This window comes from Apteryx mantelli, chromosome 8, assembly GCF_036417845.1.
Source record: "Apteryx mantelli isolate bAptMan1 chromosome 8, bAptMan1.hap1, whole genome shotgun sequence".
In the NCBI taxonomy this organism is placed as follows: domain Eukaryota; kingdom Metazoa; phylum Chordata; class Aves; order Apterygiformes; family Apterygidae; genus Apteryx; species Apteryx mantelli.
In genome coordinates this window covers 10,850,789-10,872,179 of record NC_089985.1, presented here as the reverse complement: position 1 = coordinate 10,872,179, position 21,391 = coordinate 10,850,789, and the positions used below count along the sequence as shown (strand labels likewise).

General features: G+C 37.1%; 1 protein-coding gene across 6 annotated transcripts in view; it reads right to left on the bottom strand.

Annotated features, from left to right (window-relative positions):
* Positions 1–21,391, bottom strand: part of RALGPS2 (Ral GEF with PH domain and SH3 binding motif 2) — a 136,001-nt gene that overhangs the window by 61,466 nt on the left and 53,144 nt on the right. For all 6 annotated transcript variants that reach the window (XM_067300593.1, XM_013943251.2, XM_067300590.1 and 3 more), the window contains 4 exons: positions 19,929–20,012; positions 11,097–11,186; positions 5,778–5,870; positions 1,414–1,540 (listed from right to left, as the gene is read on the bottom strand). In XM_067300593.1, the coding sequence (XP_067156694.1) occupies positions 1,414–1,540; positions 5,778–5,870; positions 11,097–11,186; positions 19,929–20,012 (394 nt within the window). The remainder of the gene's footprint in view (positions 1–1,413; positions 1,541–5,777; positions 5,871–11,096; positions 11,187–19,928; positions 20,013–21,391) is intronic.

The window sequence follows — 21,391 nt, the reverse complement described above, 5'->3', positions numbered from 1 at the left end:
TAGTTTTAGCAGCTACGTCGCCCAGCGGGGTAGCGTGGGATGCTACGCCACCACCGGCGCTTTTCACACATGGACTTCAGACAAAATAGGCTGGTGCCAAGTCTGTCACACTTCCATTCTAGGCACGACCAACCACCCACTGCTGAATACATGAAAATACAGGGAATTAACAGCTGTTGAGATCACACTGGAAGTGCTGGATTTTTCAGGGAGCCATGGAACAGGGAAGCGAAAAGACGACAGAAGGAAGAACTCCATAGGAATGCTTATGATTGAGATTATTATTGGTTCTCCACAGCAATGTATTTTTCTAATTGAGCACAAAGCACGTAAAAATTCAAGCAACTTCACAAAACATGAAGTTTAATATATATATTTTAGATGTATCATTCCAGATTCTAATGCCAATGAAGGTCTTGCCCCTCACATCAAGCTATGAAGCAATCAAAACACCACCGTGACGGGCACATGGATCTCAGCATAAAGAAGAATGTCAAGTTAAATAAATAAAATAAATAGCCCAGCTAAGTAAAGAATACCCCCCCCAAAAAAAACCCCAGACTTCAGAAACAAAGAGACTAAAATTTCATGAGCTTTAGTGACCACAGGAGGTTATCCTGAATGTAAATAGAAGAACTGGCATCTAAAAATATCAACAATTTTTTCTGGAAAAGGAAGCAAAGGGGTAAACATTTCTTTAATTTTATGCAATTACTAACATCTTATGATATCAAAGAAAAGCTACGTAAACTTAAAAGAGCACACTGGTCTCTAAGTAAACTAAAATAATTCAAAATGTTGAGTAACACTAGATTATCTTGGCAACAAAACCAATACATAGTAAACAAAAACCTATTTATCAAGTTTTCCCAAATACACAGCACTATCCCTTACTCATAATTATTCCGTATAGCTAAAGCAGGAATAACAATCCAATTTCTCTTGTCACTAATGCAATTAAATGTAAGAATACCTGCAGATTTTAGCATGTTTCAAACCCTAAGATCTACCTCTATCTCACAGGTTGGTGATTTATAGCTTCGCATTACTTAAAAGCCATCATTACTGTAACAGTCAAGTATTTAGTTCTTGAAGAGCACTATCAGGCCTAACGGTTTAAGTACTTCTCCAGAAGTCAATCACTGTATCTACACAACATAAGGGAAAATCATTTCCTAGGAAACTGATACTGTATGTAAAACCTGAATTGTTTGGGAGGTTAACAGGAATTTCTTTCTGAAGCTAGGGAAGCTTTTGCTTGCCATATACAGAGTATCGAAACCAACTAGACAGTTGTAGATTCTTTGCTTACGTACTGAAAGAGTTTCATGTACTGCTTAAAAGACAGTGTTCAGTTTTGGTAGTCATTGGAGAAATATGTTTAATGCTTCCCCGAGAAACAGTTCAGCTTACCTAAATAAGGGATACATGGAGTCATCTTCAAGCTGCTGATATAGTCTCTAAGCCTTTTGTAATTATCTTCTTTACTCATAACGTACTCCAGCTTTTCAAATGTAGCTTTATCTTTCCGACTCAGTAACTAGAAAATAAGGAGAAAAATAGATGAGCTGAAGTTTGATCACTATGATTTTTCTTTTGCCCTTAAAAACATGGATTTAATTTTTTTGCTTTTTTTTTTAATATAACATCTTTAAAATTATAGCATTTACTTTCTAAGGATGAGTACTTCGAAAGTTTACACAAAAAACTAGCTAGTTTGGCAGCTAATTTTAAATTAGTAAGGCATAAGTGTTGGTGTCCTAGAGGAGCCTTCTGAAATAATACCAGCTTTCCTAAGAGTTAACTAACTGAAATACATCGCGATTTCATGTGCTGTCCACTTCTGCAATATTTTAAAGCAGTCATTTATTCACTGCAATTATTCATAAGTTAATGTTTCTTCTTCAGATGTTGAGAAGTCTTCTTCCAATCCAGTTTCACAAAAAGCTTCCAAAATATGTTCTCATTCTTGAATTGAGAGCTTTCTCAAAAAATTATTTTTTCAAAACAGCAAAATAATAGCATTAGGATCTGATAAATAACTTTAATTAAACTACAATTTTAAAAACAATGAATGCATATACATGCATAGCCACTAACTTGATATTCTGGAAAGGAATAAGGATTTGATCTTTTTCCTCTCCAGAAAGCTATGACAACTTGACTACAGACAGCGTATCTTGTTCTGCTAATAAGCAAGCAATTGACTTGTGGCATCACAGCAACCTCCACTTAGAATACAAAATTTAAATTCATGAATCTCCTTCATTGTCCTTTATTTCCCTCCCCTCACCTTCCTTTGACAGAATTAACAGCAACTAAGCTCTCTGTAAGACTGGGAAACCAAGTAAGATGGGACACATCTAGCTGAACTACTATTACAAAACCACATTAAAGGGCTTTAATTTAGAGCTAAGATTTAAAGGGTAGAAAATGTTTAGTATAAACATTTTGGCAGAAGACTCAGTGTTCTAGTCTCCAAGTTGCAATGTCACCGCCACGTAAAAATCCCCCGTACTGCAAAAATTACGTAGGTACAGATCTTTAAGTTTTTATACATATTCTTTTCATACGTATTTCCTTTTCTCTTTCAATTAAAATCAACCTATGTGATCGTGGTAGTTGAAATGAAACGCCTCTTCTGTAAAGCTGTAATTTCACTATTTAAATAACAGCTCTTTCTAGCTATGATTTCTATATGTTCGTCTTCATCAGGATAACTAACACACTGGCAAACTGAACACCAGCTTTCAGAAGAAAGTCACTTTTAAAGAGGGAATTGTTTTCCAAGACGCACTGCTCTCTGACGTTCCAGAAATTCACATCTTTAGCTTTGGCACCAGTTTTCAGATGAGCAGCATCTCACATTCAGCACGACAGCAGCTATCTGCCAATTCCAGGACAAAGCAACAGCAGAGACATACGACTGCTTTCCAACCATCCGAACATGACATTTACCTTTTGAAGTTTCTCAGAGATGGCTTATAATAGCCTAAAGTATTTTGTCTCCATTTACTGTCTGGAAGGTTTGTATGTAGTTTTGTAGTTTTTTTGACTGAAAGGTATGACAAGACTAACAGGAATAGTAATGGTGTAAATTTAGACTGGAATGAAGTTAATTGCATTTTCTTCAAAATATGCCGATTTGCACAATGTTTTTCAAGTCTGATGCATCAATTCAAGCTCTTTAAATAGTCTCTAAACCAGTTATTCTCATATGAATTTCTCTTGTGCTGATGGTGCAGTATGTATCACGTCTTCAACTCCTGTGTTAACAGGAAAGTGCAGAGAACCTGACAATGTTACAAGCATCACCAGGTGGGAAAGGGCTCAATTATTACTTCTTCAGTTTTGGAGCTGTTGCTTTTTCTAAATAATTTTTCCACTGTCTCTTCTGGTATCTTATGCTCAACGGATGCAAAGAACAGTAAACAGAAGTACATATGCAGAGACAACAAAAGCCAAGGCTGACAGTTTACTCTTACAGCAGCAGGGAGGGCTTCAGAGCCTTGCTGACTATTTTCTCTCTAATCGGAGCATGCCAGGACTGAAGACTACCTTTGTGAAACGCTGCAAAGGAGAGCTGGGGTTTAAGAGCTCTGGTGGAGCAGGGCAGAATTTACCTTACTTAACTTCAGATGTCTAATACTCACTTGCTTATGTCGTCCAAGTCCAAGATAGTCATCTATACTTCCTTTATATGAAATGGAGAGAGGCGCAGTCTCAGAAAGGTTCACGATTATTTTCAAGTCTTGAATGGGGCAAATCACCCATTAGAAGAGCTTATTACTCTCCACAGACTTCAGAAGGAACGTAGGCAATGAATGAGACAAGTAACTTTCAGACATGTTCAGACATACCGTCAGTTCATCCTGTATTACTGACATTAGATTACCAAGCAAACACTTAACGGCTTCCTCGAACTCTCAATTCCACCACAAAAAAGTGACTTTTCTTTTGGAGGGACTGATTGTATTTACAGCTATTTGCCTTACTGTGTCTAAACTCTCATCCTCCTGAATGAAAGCACGAGGAAGATCACTACTGTAACAGGATTCAGCTCAGAAACAGGCAGGAAATGCTTCCCTAGCTGAAGATTCTGGAAAATTATTGGATAACATTCAAATGAAAATAATGACTTGGTGTCCCTTTTCACATGTCTTTTCTTGCTTTTAATATACAGGCAGCCAAAGGCTTAGAATTACTTCAAAAATTTATAAACTGAACTTCCAAGAGAAAGACATCTAAATCAACCTGCAGTACACAGAGCTAGGAGCTATCCTTGCAATTTTGCAAGGCATAAATAAGATGATGAAAAGCATAAATTTCCTTGGGATTGTATGAGAAATTAAACACACCTGCAGAAATGTGGGAAAGGTTACCTGGCATTTCAGAGGTTGAAAAAGGACTAACTTGAGAAGAATCAATATATATGCCAACAGCACAAGGATAATCCTCAAAAGCAGTGCAAACCAGCATTTGTGGTTGACGAAGGTGAAAATAAACTGGGGAATCCCAGTCTTGAATGGCATAATTACAGTAGTAACTAATATGGTTATGTTAATATAGGGTTATAATGGACACTCACTGAGTCATGCAGAAAATTCAATTTGGCATCACAATTTTATAGAGCTGTTGAAGCTGCCTCAAAGCATCTAAAGGACAAAACCAGAAAAACAGAAGTTCCCCTCCAGAACATATTGAAGTGTTAACTTCTTAGAGAGATTTGGGCATTCTGAAACAAAGAATGTCTGTCTTAATTATTCATTTGCAAAATGAGTAACACAATTCTAGATGAGTTAATCTTAGCAGGAGTGAGTTGTATTCAATTTCAGTAACACATTCATCAACTGAACAAAATTATCTTCCAGTTATTCCTGATTTGGTGGGGGAAGAAAGCAGATGAGGAAAAAATCCCTTCTGGATCACAACGCGAAGATGCACTGACATGTCTTGTTTGAAAATTTTTAGCCCTCTTTAGTGATCTATTTATATGGACAACTTGCAGAGGAATTTCAGTCACCTGATTATTTCTATCACACTGGAAAATGTCAAAGCTCATCTCTTCTGTTTATACGGCTCGATAACTACACAATGCACAGCTGAATCAAGCTCAGTATTTTCCTCACCTCTATGATATCAGAGTTATTCCTAAAGTTCTACTGATCAAGGATGCAACTACGCAAAAATCATATTAACATTTTAATCAGAAAATAGGTGTCAAATAAAAACGTTTCCAAAGAACAAAATTCTTTCAAAACTGTACAAAAGCAGACATGCAAAGATATTGTGTAGTGCAGCTACTGTAAGTATGAAAATTATGCTGAGCACACTGGGCAAGATCAATAAATTGAGTTATCAGTAAAAGAAACTAGAAATCTTTTTACGGAAACTGAATTGGAGTTTTTGGACATCTGTTCTCCATAGAAAAAAAATTCCAATGGTATAAGCTCCTAAATGATTAAAATATGACCCACTTTGGCATTCAGGATTTTCCAGCAACTAAATACAAAATAGCTTCTGGCCAAATTAGAAGCCTCTGCATTTAGTAGAATCTGCAGGGAACTATTTTTCAAAGGAAAATATTTCTATGCCAGAATGGAAAAAACTCAACAGGAAACCATAGACTTAAGAGGCACTAGAAACATTATGTACAAGCACAAGAGATCAAAAGTATCTGTAATAATCATTGTATCCTTGAAAATAAGCTATAGAATTATTATAGTTTTTTTTCAAGAATAAATTAAAAACCCTCCATTGTCCTGCTGCTTACTTACCGCCCACGTTTTCGTCAGCCTGAAGATCGGAGCACTCTGTAGGCCTGACACAACAGCCATAAGAGCATGCAGATTATTCAGCTCATACAGTTTCTGAGGACAAAAATATATATAAGAAACAGTCTTTCAACTGTTGTCAATAATGCATACAGAATAGATAATGATCTAAATGTACATGAAGCCTTCGCAATATGGCAGCATTATGGAAGTCCTGTACACTCTAAATTAATGATTTAATTATAGTGAACCGATGTGCATCCATACAACTTTTTATGGCAGCCCTCCCTAATTTGTCAGCACTTCACTTATATGATTTTGGATTAGATCATATTAGCTGACTGATAGTTCAGAGATAGCTCATAACACATTTTTATGTCACCTCTATTTAATGCCTTAAAAAAAAAATGGGGGGGAGGGTCATATATCAGAAGTGCTGGAAATTTTCTGACATTCAAAGCCACCAAATTCCTTTCATAGCATCCAACAGACCTTTCAAACTTACCATGCTAAAAAGGATAACCCAGTTGTGAATGATGCGATCACTGTAATATTTAATGTTGTAAAATACATTTGGCATCACAGGGTTACAGAGCTATTGATACTGCAAAGCACCTAACAAAAAAAATTGTTGCAGGATGAAATCAAGTGGGTAATTTTGAAAAGCATGTAACTGGAGTACTTCTCTCATCAAAAGACCATTTTGGGGGTCTGACAACTAAAACTAACTAGTGGAAAAAAATGATAACAAGATCGAATGCACAAAGCATCAGAACAACAGGAGTAATTTTCTTAAAAATCTACAAAACGCTGCGGAGAACTGTGCTGTTTCATATACAGAACTTTGCTCCCTTCTCCTTTTCTTTTCCCTCTGTCCCCAAAACCAATCTGTCTTGGCTAGTACTAATTAATCATTAGTACTATTGTCACGAAAAGTTTCAAAAGGCTTCAGGAGAAAATGCTGTTCCTTAAGCTCCTGTGCATCAATCATTCTGATGGCTTTGAGCACCTAGAGAACAGAATTACATTCAGGGATTTTTGGTGGTGCACACACGAACTGAAGTTTCACAGCTACCAAAAACAGTATTAAACAGAAATGGATATTCAATCACAGTACTGCAAGGCCTGTTTAACTCTTTTAGAAAATTCACCAAGGTAGATTAGGATTACAGAGAGAAACATGATCCAAGAGTGAGGAACCCTTACTTCTCAGAACACTGTGCACAAAAAGTAAGGGAGTTTCTCTTCCTTGAAACCCAGCTTGCTTGAGCTTTCTTGGTTATGAGGCCCTTCATAAGATAACAGGACAAAAAAAAGACTGATTTATTTTGATTTTGAGTAGTTGTTAAATATAAGGGAGACCTTATTTTCGGAAGGCCAAAACGGATATTGCAAGGATATTTTTCCGCCTGGTGGTTTTGAAGCAGGGCAAATGCTTCTCACCAGTTAACACAATGCCAGAGAACGAATATCTTAAAAAAAACAGCTGCAAGTCCTCAACAGTGTTACTCAACAATACAGCATGTAATGCTTACTAATGGGTCATCCCAGCAGCAATTTCACACCAGATGCCCAGAAGTCTATGGTTCTAGGACACAGTAGAGTTCCTTCCACCCCTACTGAATAGGCATTTGTGTCTCCTAATCCTCTCAAGTGGACTCATTAATAACTAGGTGTAAAGGGCACTCACTAATTTGTGGGGGGTCAGAGTGGAGACTGAGTGTTTGTCATGTACTGCAGCTCTGCTATCCCTCCAGGACAGCACTCACAGCCACGAAGAGACAGGGGAAACGCCATGTGGTCCCTGGCCTTCCAGCATCTCCACCAGGACTGCTTGGAGCAAGTGCTTCCTATCACATTCTTTTACACTAACGGCAACATTTGCAATATACGTCTACATTATCTTGTGATTTCTTGTGGAATGAGACCTGGAAATTTCTAGAGGTCAAAACGGAAATTTAGTAGTTCTGGTGTTTGTCCAACCATTCACACAATAGCTCATTTTGATTTCCACATGTCCCCAGACAAGGCAATAAAGTTCACATCCTGAAGAGGGATGCAGGGTAATAATGTGGCTGATTAAAAATGAGAAAAGGCTTTTCTGGCTGCTGCCAACATTGAAGCAGAAGTCATAGCTACTCACGAGAGTCTGGGAACTTCAGGGGAAAACAACTATTAAGTCCAATTAGTTCATGCATAAAGCAATATAACATGAGATACCATTAAAAGACTGCTAGCCATACAGTCATTAGATAGTAGTCAGTACAAGCAAGTCCACTGCAGTGGGGATTTACAGTTTCCCTGAAAAGTTAATTTGTGTGACCTGTGGCACAAAACTGCTTTGACAATAGGTTTGGTGTAGACAGAAAATCCTTCAAAGGGTATTAGCTGCAGTGACTTCATGGTAGCAGCCATACATAAGCAAAGCCAAGATAATGCATACAGTAAGGAGACTAACAGAGATACAAAAACACCCCATATATAATTACAAGCAGCAATAAATTGTCATTTTACAATGTATAACTAAGCAATGCTCAATCGACTTTAATTGTTAAAGCACATCACCATCTCAAAAAGCTAAGCATTTCAGCAGAAACTGCTGCCTGTAGCCCACAGGTGAGAGTGGGCACGTTCAGGGTGCTGTGGCTGGGGGAAAGCCCACAGCGCCCCGTATTTACAAGTGGCCTCCCATCCAAGTACTAGCCAGGCCTGACCTGCTTAGCTTCCAAGATCATTTCTGCACTATGGTCGTTACAGGTGAACCTACCTCCTCTACATAGAGACACTAATTGATCATCTAGCAAATTTTCTATACGCCCGTTTCAAACAAAAAACGCAGTTTTTTTAAAAATACACAAGATGAAGATATATCAAGTCTCACCAGATACCCAAGAATATTTTAAAGAGATCATTAGTGTCTTTGCATTTTTAACACTCTCAACCACTATGACTACAGCATGATTATTGAGCAAAGCTTGCAAAATCCTACAAAATTAACTTTCTTTGCCCAAAGTGTATGCAGTCATAACCTGTGGGAGTAAAATACTACAAATATTGATTTTTTTAAATTTTTTCTGTTGCTAAAGGAATAATGCCATTTTCTACCAAATATTCAGACATGAAAAGTTATCACACATCTTCTGATTTGCAGAAGTGGCATGCCATTGGCCTGCAGTAACTATTACGTAGCTTGATTTAACTTTGCTTTTTAGTGACTGTTGAAAGTCTAAACTAACTTGAACCTGAATGTACAAAGGGTCAGCTGACGGACAGAGTCAGAGCCCTCAGCCTTTCATCATCAACAATATTTTCCTTCAACTTTTAATAAAATTGTACCTGGCACTACGTGGGGTCACAAGAAAAGCACACGGGTCACTTGCCACGTTGCACCTCCCCATTGTTCCTGTAGCCGCACAACTTTAAACGCCATATCACTCACTTTCGCAAAGAAAAATAGAGAATTCAGAGGTCTGCTGGGATCCTCAACTGTCCCCTTTCCTTCCCCCCCCCCCCCCCTCTGTCACCATCACTGGCACACCAACACAGAGCAGATCTGGCCAGGTGCAGAGGCACCTACCCTGAACTCTACAGTCGTCATAGCAACTCTTCAGGACAACTGCAGTTCACCATATAGCAGTGCACCTCCACACAAGACAAAAAACCTCTCTTCAATGTAACATTGAAATTCAATAATATGTTCCCTAAAATTATATTTATATATAAGCTGAAGTATGACTTGTGTAATAAACAATTAGCTGGTTTTCAGGATCCACATAAATACTATATACAATTGAACATGCAAGACTAAGGTTTTACCATAAGTAAAAATAAGTTTACCCACAATAAGAAAATCTCTCTCCATACAAACTCAAAAACACCCACATTATTGTAAACTAGACTCTTAAACGCTACCTGCCCACTTCAGCAAAGAAATCTGAAAATTAATACGGTAATCTTGTGATGCATCTCACTGAGGTAGATTCCAAATTCACTTACAGTATTTGTTGCTATATACCATACAAACAGACCCTCTCATGACTGAAATGCAATTCTTTCTTTTTTTTTTTTTAATATACATAATCAAAGTCAAATGAGGGGGAACACCACAAATAGAAATGGGTAACAATTTCAGAAGTTTGAATAGAAACAACACAAAATATATTTGGTCAATTAAGCCCTTTCCTTGGAGGAAAAGGCTCAGTATAATCGTTTAAAAACTTAATTTTAACATCTTAACAGAAAATTAAGATCCGTGACAATACCATCTCTGACTTAGCAGCACAGTGAGGTGCTGGGTTCAGGAAAGACCAATGGGTAACATGCCCCAGTTATGAAACACTTTTTAAACACTTGATTTTACCATAAATATTTTCCAATTAACTGTTAATTAAGACAGATGATCTTAGTTAACAAGTACATAGTCAGAAATATTATGTACACAAAGTCACTCTTCATCCATAAGGGCTGAAACTTCAAATAAATAACATTTAAAAAATAGATACCACGATAATTAACAAATTTAAAAACATTTTTAGCAGGTAACCCGCAAAGGTCACAAGTTAGCTGTAGTAACCATCAGTCACCTTGTGACAGCAAAAACCTGGAAAAAAAAAAATCCCTCTCTTTACAGTATAACAGACAAATTTCATTATGTTTTAAGGGCCAGGACCCTGCTGCATCTGCACCTAAGTCAAGGTTTGCTCATGTTTTTCACCTAAGTGTCAGCAGTGCAGGCTTTCAGGAAGGTATCACAGGGTAAGAGCTAGGCAAACACTGATACCTCCAACTCTGGAGCGATCTGCTATTTCATCTCCAAAGTGTCTTCTGAGTTCAAATATATTTTTGAAACTATGTTTTTGAAACAGTATTTATTAGGTTGATATTAGCCATGCCACAAGTGCATGAAGAGGTAACAGACCCTCCCTTCAGTAGTAAAAGCAAAAAAAAGCACTTCAAAGGGCATCAGTCAGAGCAGGGCTGATTCTACATGTAGTGCTTGGGTTTAACCAATGCTAGAAAACACATCGTGTAAGTTACATCACCTAGTAATAGGTATTTGAAATAAAGCATCACTACATTTCCTTAGTTAAGCAATTTTGGGGGTAAACAAAAACTTCTATTTGGGGATTTTGGTTTGTCACCATTTCTGACAATTTTGTTACATATATAAGCCAAACACCTATCCACATCAGTAGATAAAACCACAACAGAGTGTCATATAAATATTTATCCACATGTATTTTTGAACTTAGCAACTTAAGTACAAGAACTGTCATCATGGTGAACCCCCCCCCCCCAAAAAAAAAGCCCCAAAATTCTTACCTTAGCTGTTTTAATATAGTGGCTCAAAACTTCAGCTCTTATTTTTAAAGTTTGTGCATGTAGAATCTCTCTAACAACCCAGAAGCTTACCTAAAAAGAAGAAAATTTATGGTTTCCAAAATACACAGCTTCACTGATTACAGTTTTAATATTTTCATTTCATGAAAAGTATGAAAAGTTACATAACATTCAATTTCCACCTATAAAGAATGAACAAAGCTGGAAAATAAAAGTGCTTATGCTATAAAAATCCCAACCAATACAACTGAGATACTAGGTCTAAATTAATATAATAAAAAGCACAAACACGAACTTGTTAATTCCAAGATCAACTTCTAAATTTCCTTGCTTTAATATTTGAAAGTTGCATTATTAGTGTTGTGTTAGTGTAGAACTTTGCACAAAATTAAACTTTTGATAAATAAATTAAAAAATCATTCTTCTCTTTCACAAAAGGATCAATCCTCATAGTATTTTATTTAGACTCCTAAACATCTGAAGAGAAAGACACTTTAACCTCTCTACACAACCTACAGTAAATATTTTCACCAGCAGAAACTTAGAATACCATAACTAACTCATTCTTTTTACAATCCGAGTCCAATATATTGTTTTTCATTAATACAGTATGCTATTCACCACTGAAAAAAAACACAACACAGATGATTCCTCTTGCCTTTGCAATTATCTTTTCTGCTAGTCAAAAGCTTAAACTGTCACCTAAATTCTCTCCTTAGAGCTAAGCAACCCCAAGTCTTTCAGCTTTTCATAAAACAAAAACCAGGCTTTTCATTCTCATTTTCCTCCTCAGGTTCTCTTCAACTGAATAATATCTTTTATAGTATAATGCCTAAAACCAGACACGGTTCTTCACAGCTGTGAAATCACTGAGTAGTACACAAAGATCAAGTAAGGTTTTTTGGTGTTTTTTTGTTTTGTTTTTTAAATAAATGTGCTACTACTGCTTAAAACCATCACTATTTTCTCCAGCGCAGTGCAGCATGGCTTGCCTGTGCTAAGCTCTGATCCACGATAACCTCAAGATCATCTGGTCTACTACTGCGCCAAGTCATGCAGGTAGCTCCCATCCTGCATTTGGGCAGTTTGTTCCTGCCTAAGCATAGTACTTATTCTTCAGTTCTCTTCAAATTTTCCAAACCATTTCTCCAGTTTAATCCTTGCTTCCCATATACTTGCAATCTCTCCCAGTTTTATATCTTTTCCAAAGGTAATGCCATCATCTGTCAAAAGCAGTGAGCAGAACAAGGACCAGAACAGATGCCTGCGGACCTCCAGACCACATATCATACTGCCAGGTGGGCTGTGAACCAGGAACCCCCAAGACCCAACCTTCTGCACAGAGCTAGGGTGGATGCCACCCCACTGGCTATCAGCAGCACTTTCATCCAGACTTGTTTCCCAGAGGGAAAGAAGAGAAGGTGCTGTAAGCTGTTGGGGAGCATGCAGAAACAGTGGGAAATGGGGCCAGCAAAAACAAAGGCTAAAGCAGCTTTTGGACATATTTGGCCAGGGAAAAGGGCAGCCGGCCAGCAAGGAGCAGGAGTTCACAGCTGCCTAAAGCTCCTCTACTCCAGTCTCTCCAGCATCCACTCAGCCTTCAAGTACCTATGATGGAAATCAGAGCCAGGCAATCCAGAAAGGTTATTTAAATGTTCTGTAACCTTGTTTTCTACGGTGCTATTTTTAATACCAATCTTTAATTATGGGAGGGTGTTACTGCCTTCTGTAGTTTCCCTCTTGTGTCTGAAAGCAACAAAAAGTTCACCCGCTTGGTCCTGTCTGACCCTTCCACTCTCTGTATGCACTGAAATAACAAGCTTAGACATTTGGTATCACTGGCTTTAGAAGTTACCAACTATCCTTATATTTAACTCCCAGAGTTAAACTATCTATCTCAGTTTATTAAAATCTGCCTTCAAGTTCATGCTTTCAGTTTACTGTTCTTTTGCTTCCCTTCCTTCAAAATTTTTTGCTCTGTTATTCTGGTCATTCTCACCCAAAATGCTTTCTACCACTCCATAGTCACGGCAATTTTTTTAAATTAAACTAATAAACCCACTTTATGCCAGCTCAGTTAGCTGTTTATAAAGATATTAGTATCTGTTTTTCTAATGAGAAAAATACTTTTGCCAACAGTACATCTAAAAAACCCAGCTGAATCAATTTGCTGTAAACAACACAAACATGTTCACTCTCAAGCTAAGACTCAGATGAGATCTCACAACCACAAAAAGCAACTGGGAAAAATTTCTCAAGTTTCAAACAGAATGTTCTCCCAAAAAAACAAAGTCATAAAAAAAATTTATGAAGAGTGTCTATAAAATGAAGGAATAAGAATTAAATTTGAGTTATAGCTTTGGTTTCTGCTTCTCCACTACTGCAAAGCTGCACTCACAGAAGTGCTGAGCAGCTTCAACAGAACTTCACAGACATTTGCAGATTTTCAACACTTCAAGGGAGGGAAAAAAAGAAAATCAAATCAATATCACCTAAACAAAACTCAAGCATAAGGTTGGAAGACTCTGCTATAACCTAGTTTGTTTGTATTCCTATCATTGCTGGCTAGGCCAATTCCTGCCTAGCATGCAGTATGCTATAATTCTCATTTGTTAAGTTTACTGGACTAACTTCAGTGCTGTATAAAAATCAGTTATATTCTGTATGGTATGAAGGGCAGTTGCTGCATTTCATAGTCACATTAATGCTTCATACAAGCTATATTTTGAAAGTGTTTTGATAACATTTCTAACTTCTGATTTTTCCCTCCTCTGCTCCCCCCACCCTTATATAGTTTACCACATATAAGAACGATAGAAAATAAGCACCTTTCTAACCGTAATAAAGTACCAGCAAAGGTTAACCCCTACTGCAACTTCTATTCAAGTACTTACTGTAAGTTAGAGAAAGAAAAATCAAGGATTAGCTAGACTTACTGTAACTGGTATTTGGTTGTAAGATTATCTTACAAAACTCCTGAAAATAGTGTACGAAGAAACGTATTCTCTCCTATGAAAACAGCTTTTAACTTGTCACACTGCTGTGATTTTTAAGAATAGTACTAACTTCTTTAAAACCACAGTTGTGTAGGTATGTGTGTGTATATATATATATATATATTTAGGTTCTTACTCTTAATTTCAATTAAAACAATAAAATACATCTGTTTATCCTCTCCCACACTGCACAGTCTGACAGTTCAACATATGTTCAAACAAAATAGCACCAGGAGGATCCAGGTCTCCAAAAAACATGCATTCTCACTGAAATTAAGAGCAACCTGATGAGCAATGAGGTATCAAAACACCACGGCTCTTTGGAAGTTGTTAAGAAGTCAGGCATGTATGTTCCAGTACCCTGTAAGATGTTCTTAGCATAAATTTTTTTTAATTCATTTCTTACTGAAGTCAATGGAAAACCAGAACAACAACAAACCCCCAAACCAGAACATCTTATATAGCATCTGCTTTCTGTTTGTCTAAGGTTGTATCAGCCAGGGAAGAATTAGACACAGAGCTCAGTTTTCCCCCTTTTCTTTTTTTCAGACGTAAGAAATAAAAATAAAAATAAAAGGGCCCTAAAGAAGCCAAGTAGCTCCACATAAACAACTACCCTGACAAATATCAAAAATGGTTCTGTGCAGACAGCATTCCCATAAAATACGTAAGTACTGAATACATAAATAGTGAAGCATTTGACCTCACTTCAAAGTATTGTCAAAAATATTTTAAACCTCCATTTGATGTTCGGTTATAGTTGCACAGCTTGAGAAAACCAACTTGCCCCTTGACTGATGAAAGGGATTTGAGGAGGTATCTACCCTTTGAAGATCAAAAGTGCAAAACTTTAATATAGTTTCACATATCAAAGATTCAGGCAGAGACAACGCACATTTTGTTGCACCTTACAAGCCCAAGTCTCTTCGGTGAAGTTAACAGAACTTCTGTCCTAGTCCTACCAGGCCAAGGCTCAACATTTCCAAGCTCTTACAGAAAAACAAAACAAAACAGGCAAAACGTTATTCTCAGCCTAGAGCTCTCCTACCCCTCCAGGGACAGAGGGAGGCAGGAGACATGGATCGAAAGCAAGCTTCACACCCCTTCCACACTGACTGCTTCCACTCCCCTTGGACCTGTTTTTACTGGCACTGAGATTTTTTTGGCTGGTCTTATCCGTTCACTGGTATCTTTTAATATTTGGAAGAAATTAGGAAAAGGTATTAAAAAAACAATTTAAATAAAACCTATTGTTTTAATGGGCCATATAAATATAATGGGCCACTCTTCTATTTGATCCAGGTTCTTACTTGACATAAGTCACAGGATATTTGTTCCATACATATAGCTATTTTGTTAAAAGTCCTCTCTCGCTGTATCTAAATTGTATCATTTCTCACTCTGCCCTACTCATTTCAGTTAGCCGACCCACAATACTTGGCCATTAATGCCTTAGGTATCAGTTCAAGAAAGCATTTAAACTTTTACATGTGTTTGTGTATTTATAGTCCTCCCCTAAAAAGGTCAGCATATAAAAACTTGCTTCATTTTTTGTACAGATCTTTTCTTGAATCACAGCAAGACACTGTCTCCTTACTAGAGTTTCTGGATCCTTCTGCCAAACATATATTAAAACCAATTTGATGCACTATGCAAAGAGACAGCGCAGCACACGAGATGGACAGTACCGAGCCGGTGTCCTCGCAGCCTGGGCAGAGCCCCGGCCCGTTTTGCTGGTTTGTTTGAGTGGGAGGATGCTAACCTCACCCCCCACGTTTTAGTTTCCAACAGCCCTAGTAGAAGTCCACCGTCACCTTCCATTGCACCTCAGCAACACTACAGTATTCAAGACAACACAAGTTTTCCCCTTGCTATGTACTTTTTTTTAAGGCAACGTTTTACAGTTAGCAAAACACATCAAGTTTGTTTAAGCGTGATCTTTTGCTTTAACATGCTTTCAATGTGTCAAGTCTAATTAATCTAACTAAAGTTTCTCTCATATTTTTAGCTCTGCAGCAGCATAGTTCCCACTCATTTAGAATAAAAAGCTCAGAAAAAGGCTTTTAATACAGATAATCTTACAACCAAAATAGTGAAAGTTAACTTGACATAAATCACAAAAATGTTCTCTCATCAGTGTCTAACAGCAGATTTCAGAAAAGGACATGCCTTCTTTCTTTGCTTGAAATCAATGCTATATAATCTTTCTAAAAATGTAGAGAACAGTGGTTTGGGAAGCAGGCAAACTTGACAACTATCCACTCTGCCAGACCTACCAGTTACAGCAATAGCACTCAACTATTTCTCAGAAGAAAATCTGCAAAAAGCAGAAATCAAAGTTTTGAAAAGTTATGCAGAGAAATTAAATATTTAAACACAATACTTAATAGTAGATGTGTAAATCTACAGACTACCTTGTACCAATATACAATTCAAGACAAAACTCTGGCATGGAAAGATTCAATGATTTCTCCTCTTCCCAAACTTGATCCGTTTTCACAGGCGCCATATGTAATTATCAGACAACTAATGCTGGAAACACACTACTTCATTCTCAGAGGACTGCAATCTACTGCGCATAGTTATTGCTGTTTCCAAAATGCTATCAGCAGATCCATTTGCTGTGAAGCAGCTGTTAGTGATTTAATATGCTCTTCACTTAAAATACACGTGTTTCTTGTGGTGAGTTGGGGCAAGGAGACAGACAGATGCATAATGCACAATTTAAACTCAGTGAAATTTCAAAGGTTAATTAAAGTTTAATGCATTGTATTCATGCCAGATAAAGCCAAAAGCCACAGTGATTTTTACTGATCACTTATTTTAAGTCTAAAAATCAGCGCTTATCAGGTGAACAGAGTAGTGCCTGACAGGAACGAGATTCTACTGAACGAGCATCTGGTGCAGACCTGAGTTTGGCTACAGCAGACTAGACCTAGAGGAAAGGCAACAGGAGCCGCCTGCTCCACCAGGCTTTCTCACTCCCAGCTGCTATTGCCAACCCCATTTGAATTCCTGACATTCACTGCTCCTGAAAGGATGGCGAATCTAAATAGAGTCATACTATCAGAATGCACGACTCCTCTGCAATGACAACATTTTGAACCATAGGCCCATTTGTGATGTCAAAAGTTATTTAAGGTACTGTCTCAGTAAGCCACAAGTTGAGGTATGAACATGAATAAAATAGGAACCTGCAACTGAAACAATACTTCCCCCTTTTCCCTCTCTCCTCCTCCCCAGGTAAGACTGATGACTTTCCTTGGTGCCAGAATAGAGACCGATGCAACTTTCAGGTGGACTTCTGGCAAATGATGCAGCCAAAGCTGCATACAGCAGTTCCCCGGAAAATGATTAGAGGCAAACTAACCCAATATTTGAGCATAACTTAAACAGTTGGGCTTGCTGCTTCTTTGTCAAGAATTCTTTGTCTCTTTGTGGCAGAGTTTGTGCTACATCTCATACCAAACTCTTTAACTGACATGATAAAGACAGCAGAAACAAATAAGAAAAATGAAATAGGAAGGCAGGCCTATAAATCCCTCCTAATCTTCTGGCTTCAAATACAGTCCAAGAGACAGCCTAAGCACCACAACACCTGAACATGATGGTGCTGACAATATGAGAAAGGGAAAGAGACACTACTTGTCCTGTTCCAGTTGATTTAATGGAGAATTGACAATATCTTGAAGTACCCTCTGTCAAAAAAGGACCTTTTCCATTTCCTGGGAGGCCATTACTGGAATAGGAGGCTCAAACCAGCCCGTCTTGCCTATACGAGTGACTCCAAAAAGCCTACTGACATGGCAAAGATGTGCTCTCAAATTCTGCTGATGTTCTGGTTTCCAGAGGTGACTTAAGGACAATCCGCATTACTGTCAATCTACTTTTTTTTTTTTTTTTTTTTTTAAGGTATTAAAACTAGCAATAACTGCCATCTGACTAAGGTAATCTTCCATAGCAGGCAACACAATATCTGAAATCCACTAGGGGAATGAAAGTCAGTGACAGACTATCAGATGGGTAAGTCTTAGCTGGAGCTTAATGATGGCAGGGAACACAAAACCTTCAAGATGTTAAGGAGGTTTGTAAGAAACCATTAGCAAAGATATTCTCAGGGAAGGGACCAGTCCGCTGAGAGGGGCACACCCAGCTTTTAGGCTGCACAAAAAGCACGCACATGGAACGAGGCTTAACTACAAGCCTAAAGCTGCTACGACAAGAAAGTCTCCAGCTGCATTTGCTTGCATCCCACCATATGAAATTTTTATATGAAGACACTCAAAGAGAACCATAGGCAGTCTGTTAATCTTAAAGCTAATGTATTCTGCTTGTATGTTTACTGCTCTTCTGAGGTTTCCCTACAAATAAGCTAGAGAATGGAATTGTTCAGAAATAGATCTCAGTCCTTTTTTGACCACATCATTGCTAGCGAGGCCTTCACAAGCAAACAGCCAAAGCAGGGGGAAAACAGACAAACTACACAACGGCTCAAAGCTGGTTACAGTGCTGCATTTCATTTAAGGCTCTCCTTTACTATATTGAAGAAAAAAAATTAAAAAACAAAACAAAGGCAAAACAAAGACATAATGAACATCCTTCAGTCTGACTGAAAGCAAACAAGCTCAAGGAACGCTACAGACCTAAAGTCGCCTAGATTTATAATTTCCTTCGGATATGACTTGTCTTTTAATCAAAAGTAACAGTTCCTTGATACAAATGAAGTACAGCAGAAAGGAAATTAGGGCAGATGAAATAGCCCATCATAATTGACAATACTCTAGCATGCCTTCTGGGATAATGGAAATATATAAAGGTTCCCCTTATCAAATGCTTTCTAGGGAAGTGGGACTACTGACTATAACAGAGAAAGGTACTACAAAAAGAGGAGTTTCTAGCATTTTAATCTCATTATCCTTACTGTATGCATATATATTTTATAGTGACAGGGGGGAAAAAAAAAAAACAAGAAGACTTAAAAGCTTGACTTGGCCCAAATTTAAGAGCATTAACAAAGATGTCTAAAAGCAAGACTGGGCACAGAAAATAGGTCTGGAATAGAGCTCGTATGTTTGAGACATTAAACACAAAAGGAGAGATGTACTTCCTCTGAAACATAAAATATGGCATTAAAAAGCATTACACTTGAGACTGTTGGCTAACTACATACTTATTCCTTTAACTGTGGAAAATGCTAAAATTCTAATCCTGTAAATTCATTTTGTATAGAGAAAGCTTTAAGAAAAAAGCCACTTTCACATATCTCGAATAAACATATTCCGTCTGAACAATTATGTCAAATGCAAAATTTAAAGACAAGTTTTGTAGAATCAAATTGTTTAGAATTAAGTTTGCCCACAGTTACCTTAAAAACAATAATCCATACTGACAAAAGGTTCACGTTTCTAAGGACAAAAACTTCTATGGGAGACAGACACTTAGCTGCACCACAGAAAGAAATTATATCCAATTATTAGTCCAAGCATCCTTCTATACATTAAGCCTTTAACCTGGAATGATGGTTCCATCTTTATGAAAAGGACAGACAACATCTGCAGGGAAAGACACTTAATATTTTAATGGTCAGTAACTTATTTTAAAAAAAGCCTAATTGAAACAAGCTGCAACAAAAACACAGCTATTTCTTCAGCACTGATTTGGTCTAACACAATCTTTCTCTATTTCCAGCAGATAAGGAACTCCTTTAAGCAGGCATTTAAAGTAATTAGCTGTGAACAATAAAAGTGATGTGCCAGAACACTCCATTCACCAAATTTTTAGACACATACATGTAATGACACTGAAAAAAATAACTCACATGATTGAATCTTCTGGTGAAAGCAACTGCATTCGGTGCAGAACTGTATTTCTCTTTTTTATTCCACCCACAACTTGCCAGTTCCTGGAGGAATAAGGATGAGAATTCATTCTTTTGAATTAGTGAGTAATGTAAATTCAGAGCCAAAGCCAGTCAGACAAGTCATCTAAGTTTCAAAATATTTAAATTTTCACTTTTTGTATCTAACAGGACAATGATACATTGAAGTAAGAAATATATACAGTTACACTTCTAATTTCTTTTGTAAGTTTTGAGATTCCACAAATATCACTTGTGAATTGTTTTTAAATAATAATAATTTTACAATTCATCTTCTATTGAATTAAGGACTTTTTTCTTAATTGAGTTTTTACTATTAAAAACAAGTAAAATACAAAGTCTATTTCATTACCACAGAAAATACTGCTTTAAACTTAAATTAGAGCTAGGAAGAGCACCATGTCTCATGTTTTTAAATTACCTTAAGACACTTATTTTAAAGTCTACCAAGTTGGTATACCTTGTTAGCTTCATCTAGACATGTCCCATTATTTTAGTGGGCTGCATTAAAGGAAAACCAGAATTGTCATCTTTTGCAGCAACAATAAGAAAAGACAACACTGTTTCCAGTTCTCTTCCAAAGAGATTAGTTTTATTTTATTAAGTTGAACAACAGTCAGCACTTAATTAGTTTGAGTAAAAGGGGGCCAGGAGACATTTGTTTAAAAAACAAAAACCAACCAACCAAAAAAATCACATAGTTCCTGTGCTTAGACACCCTATAAAACTGCAGGCCTGATTGATTTAACAAATTATTTGTAAAGCCTAAAAAAGCATTACTTTGTGACTGCTAAGTTATAATATCTTACTTCTCTGTAAAAGTCAGCAGCTGGGCAACTTTGTTGTCCTCACTTATTTTCTACCACTTAATTCCAGTGAAGCAGTTCTAACCAAAACTGGAATTTTAAACTAATTTTAACTAATTCCAATTTTTTAAAGTAAACACACTAATAAGCTTCTATTCATATACAATAGTATACAGAATAGATGCAAATACACAGAGCATGCAGCACATACAGCCTACTCTGCAGTACCAACTGAAACCATCATGAAAAATATCTAATACAGAGACAGCTTAATTACTCAAGTGGCATAATAGCAAGGTCCAGCCTCTCACTTATTTATTCATGCTTTATTTTCACATCTTCCACTCTGAAGCTCTCAGTTTTATTACATTGATAATCCCTTAGTAAAACCAGCATTATACTCTACCTCCAACTAACATATAAAGTAGATATGCACATCTGACTAGTAAATGTGCCATTTAAGACAGTCATATTTTAAAGGAAGAATTTGAAATCTGGATATTCTAAGCTCTAACCTCAGAACAGTATATTATCCCAAAGAGCTCTAAGGGCATTTTCATTTTAATTAGGAACTTAACTGCTTTTCAGCCTTTCAAT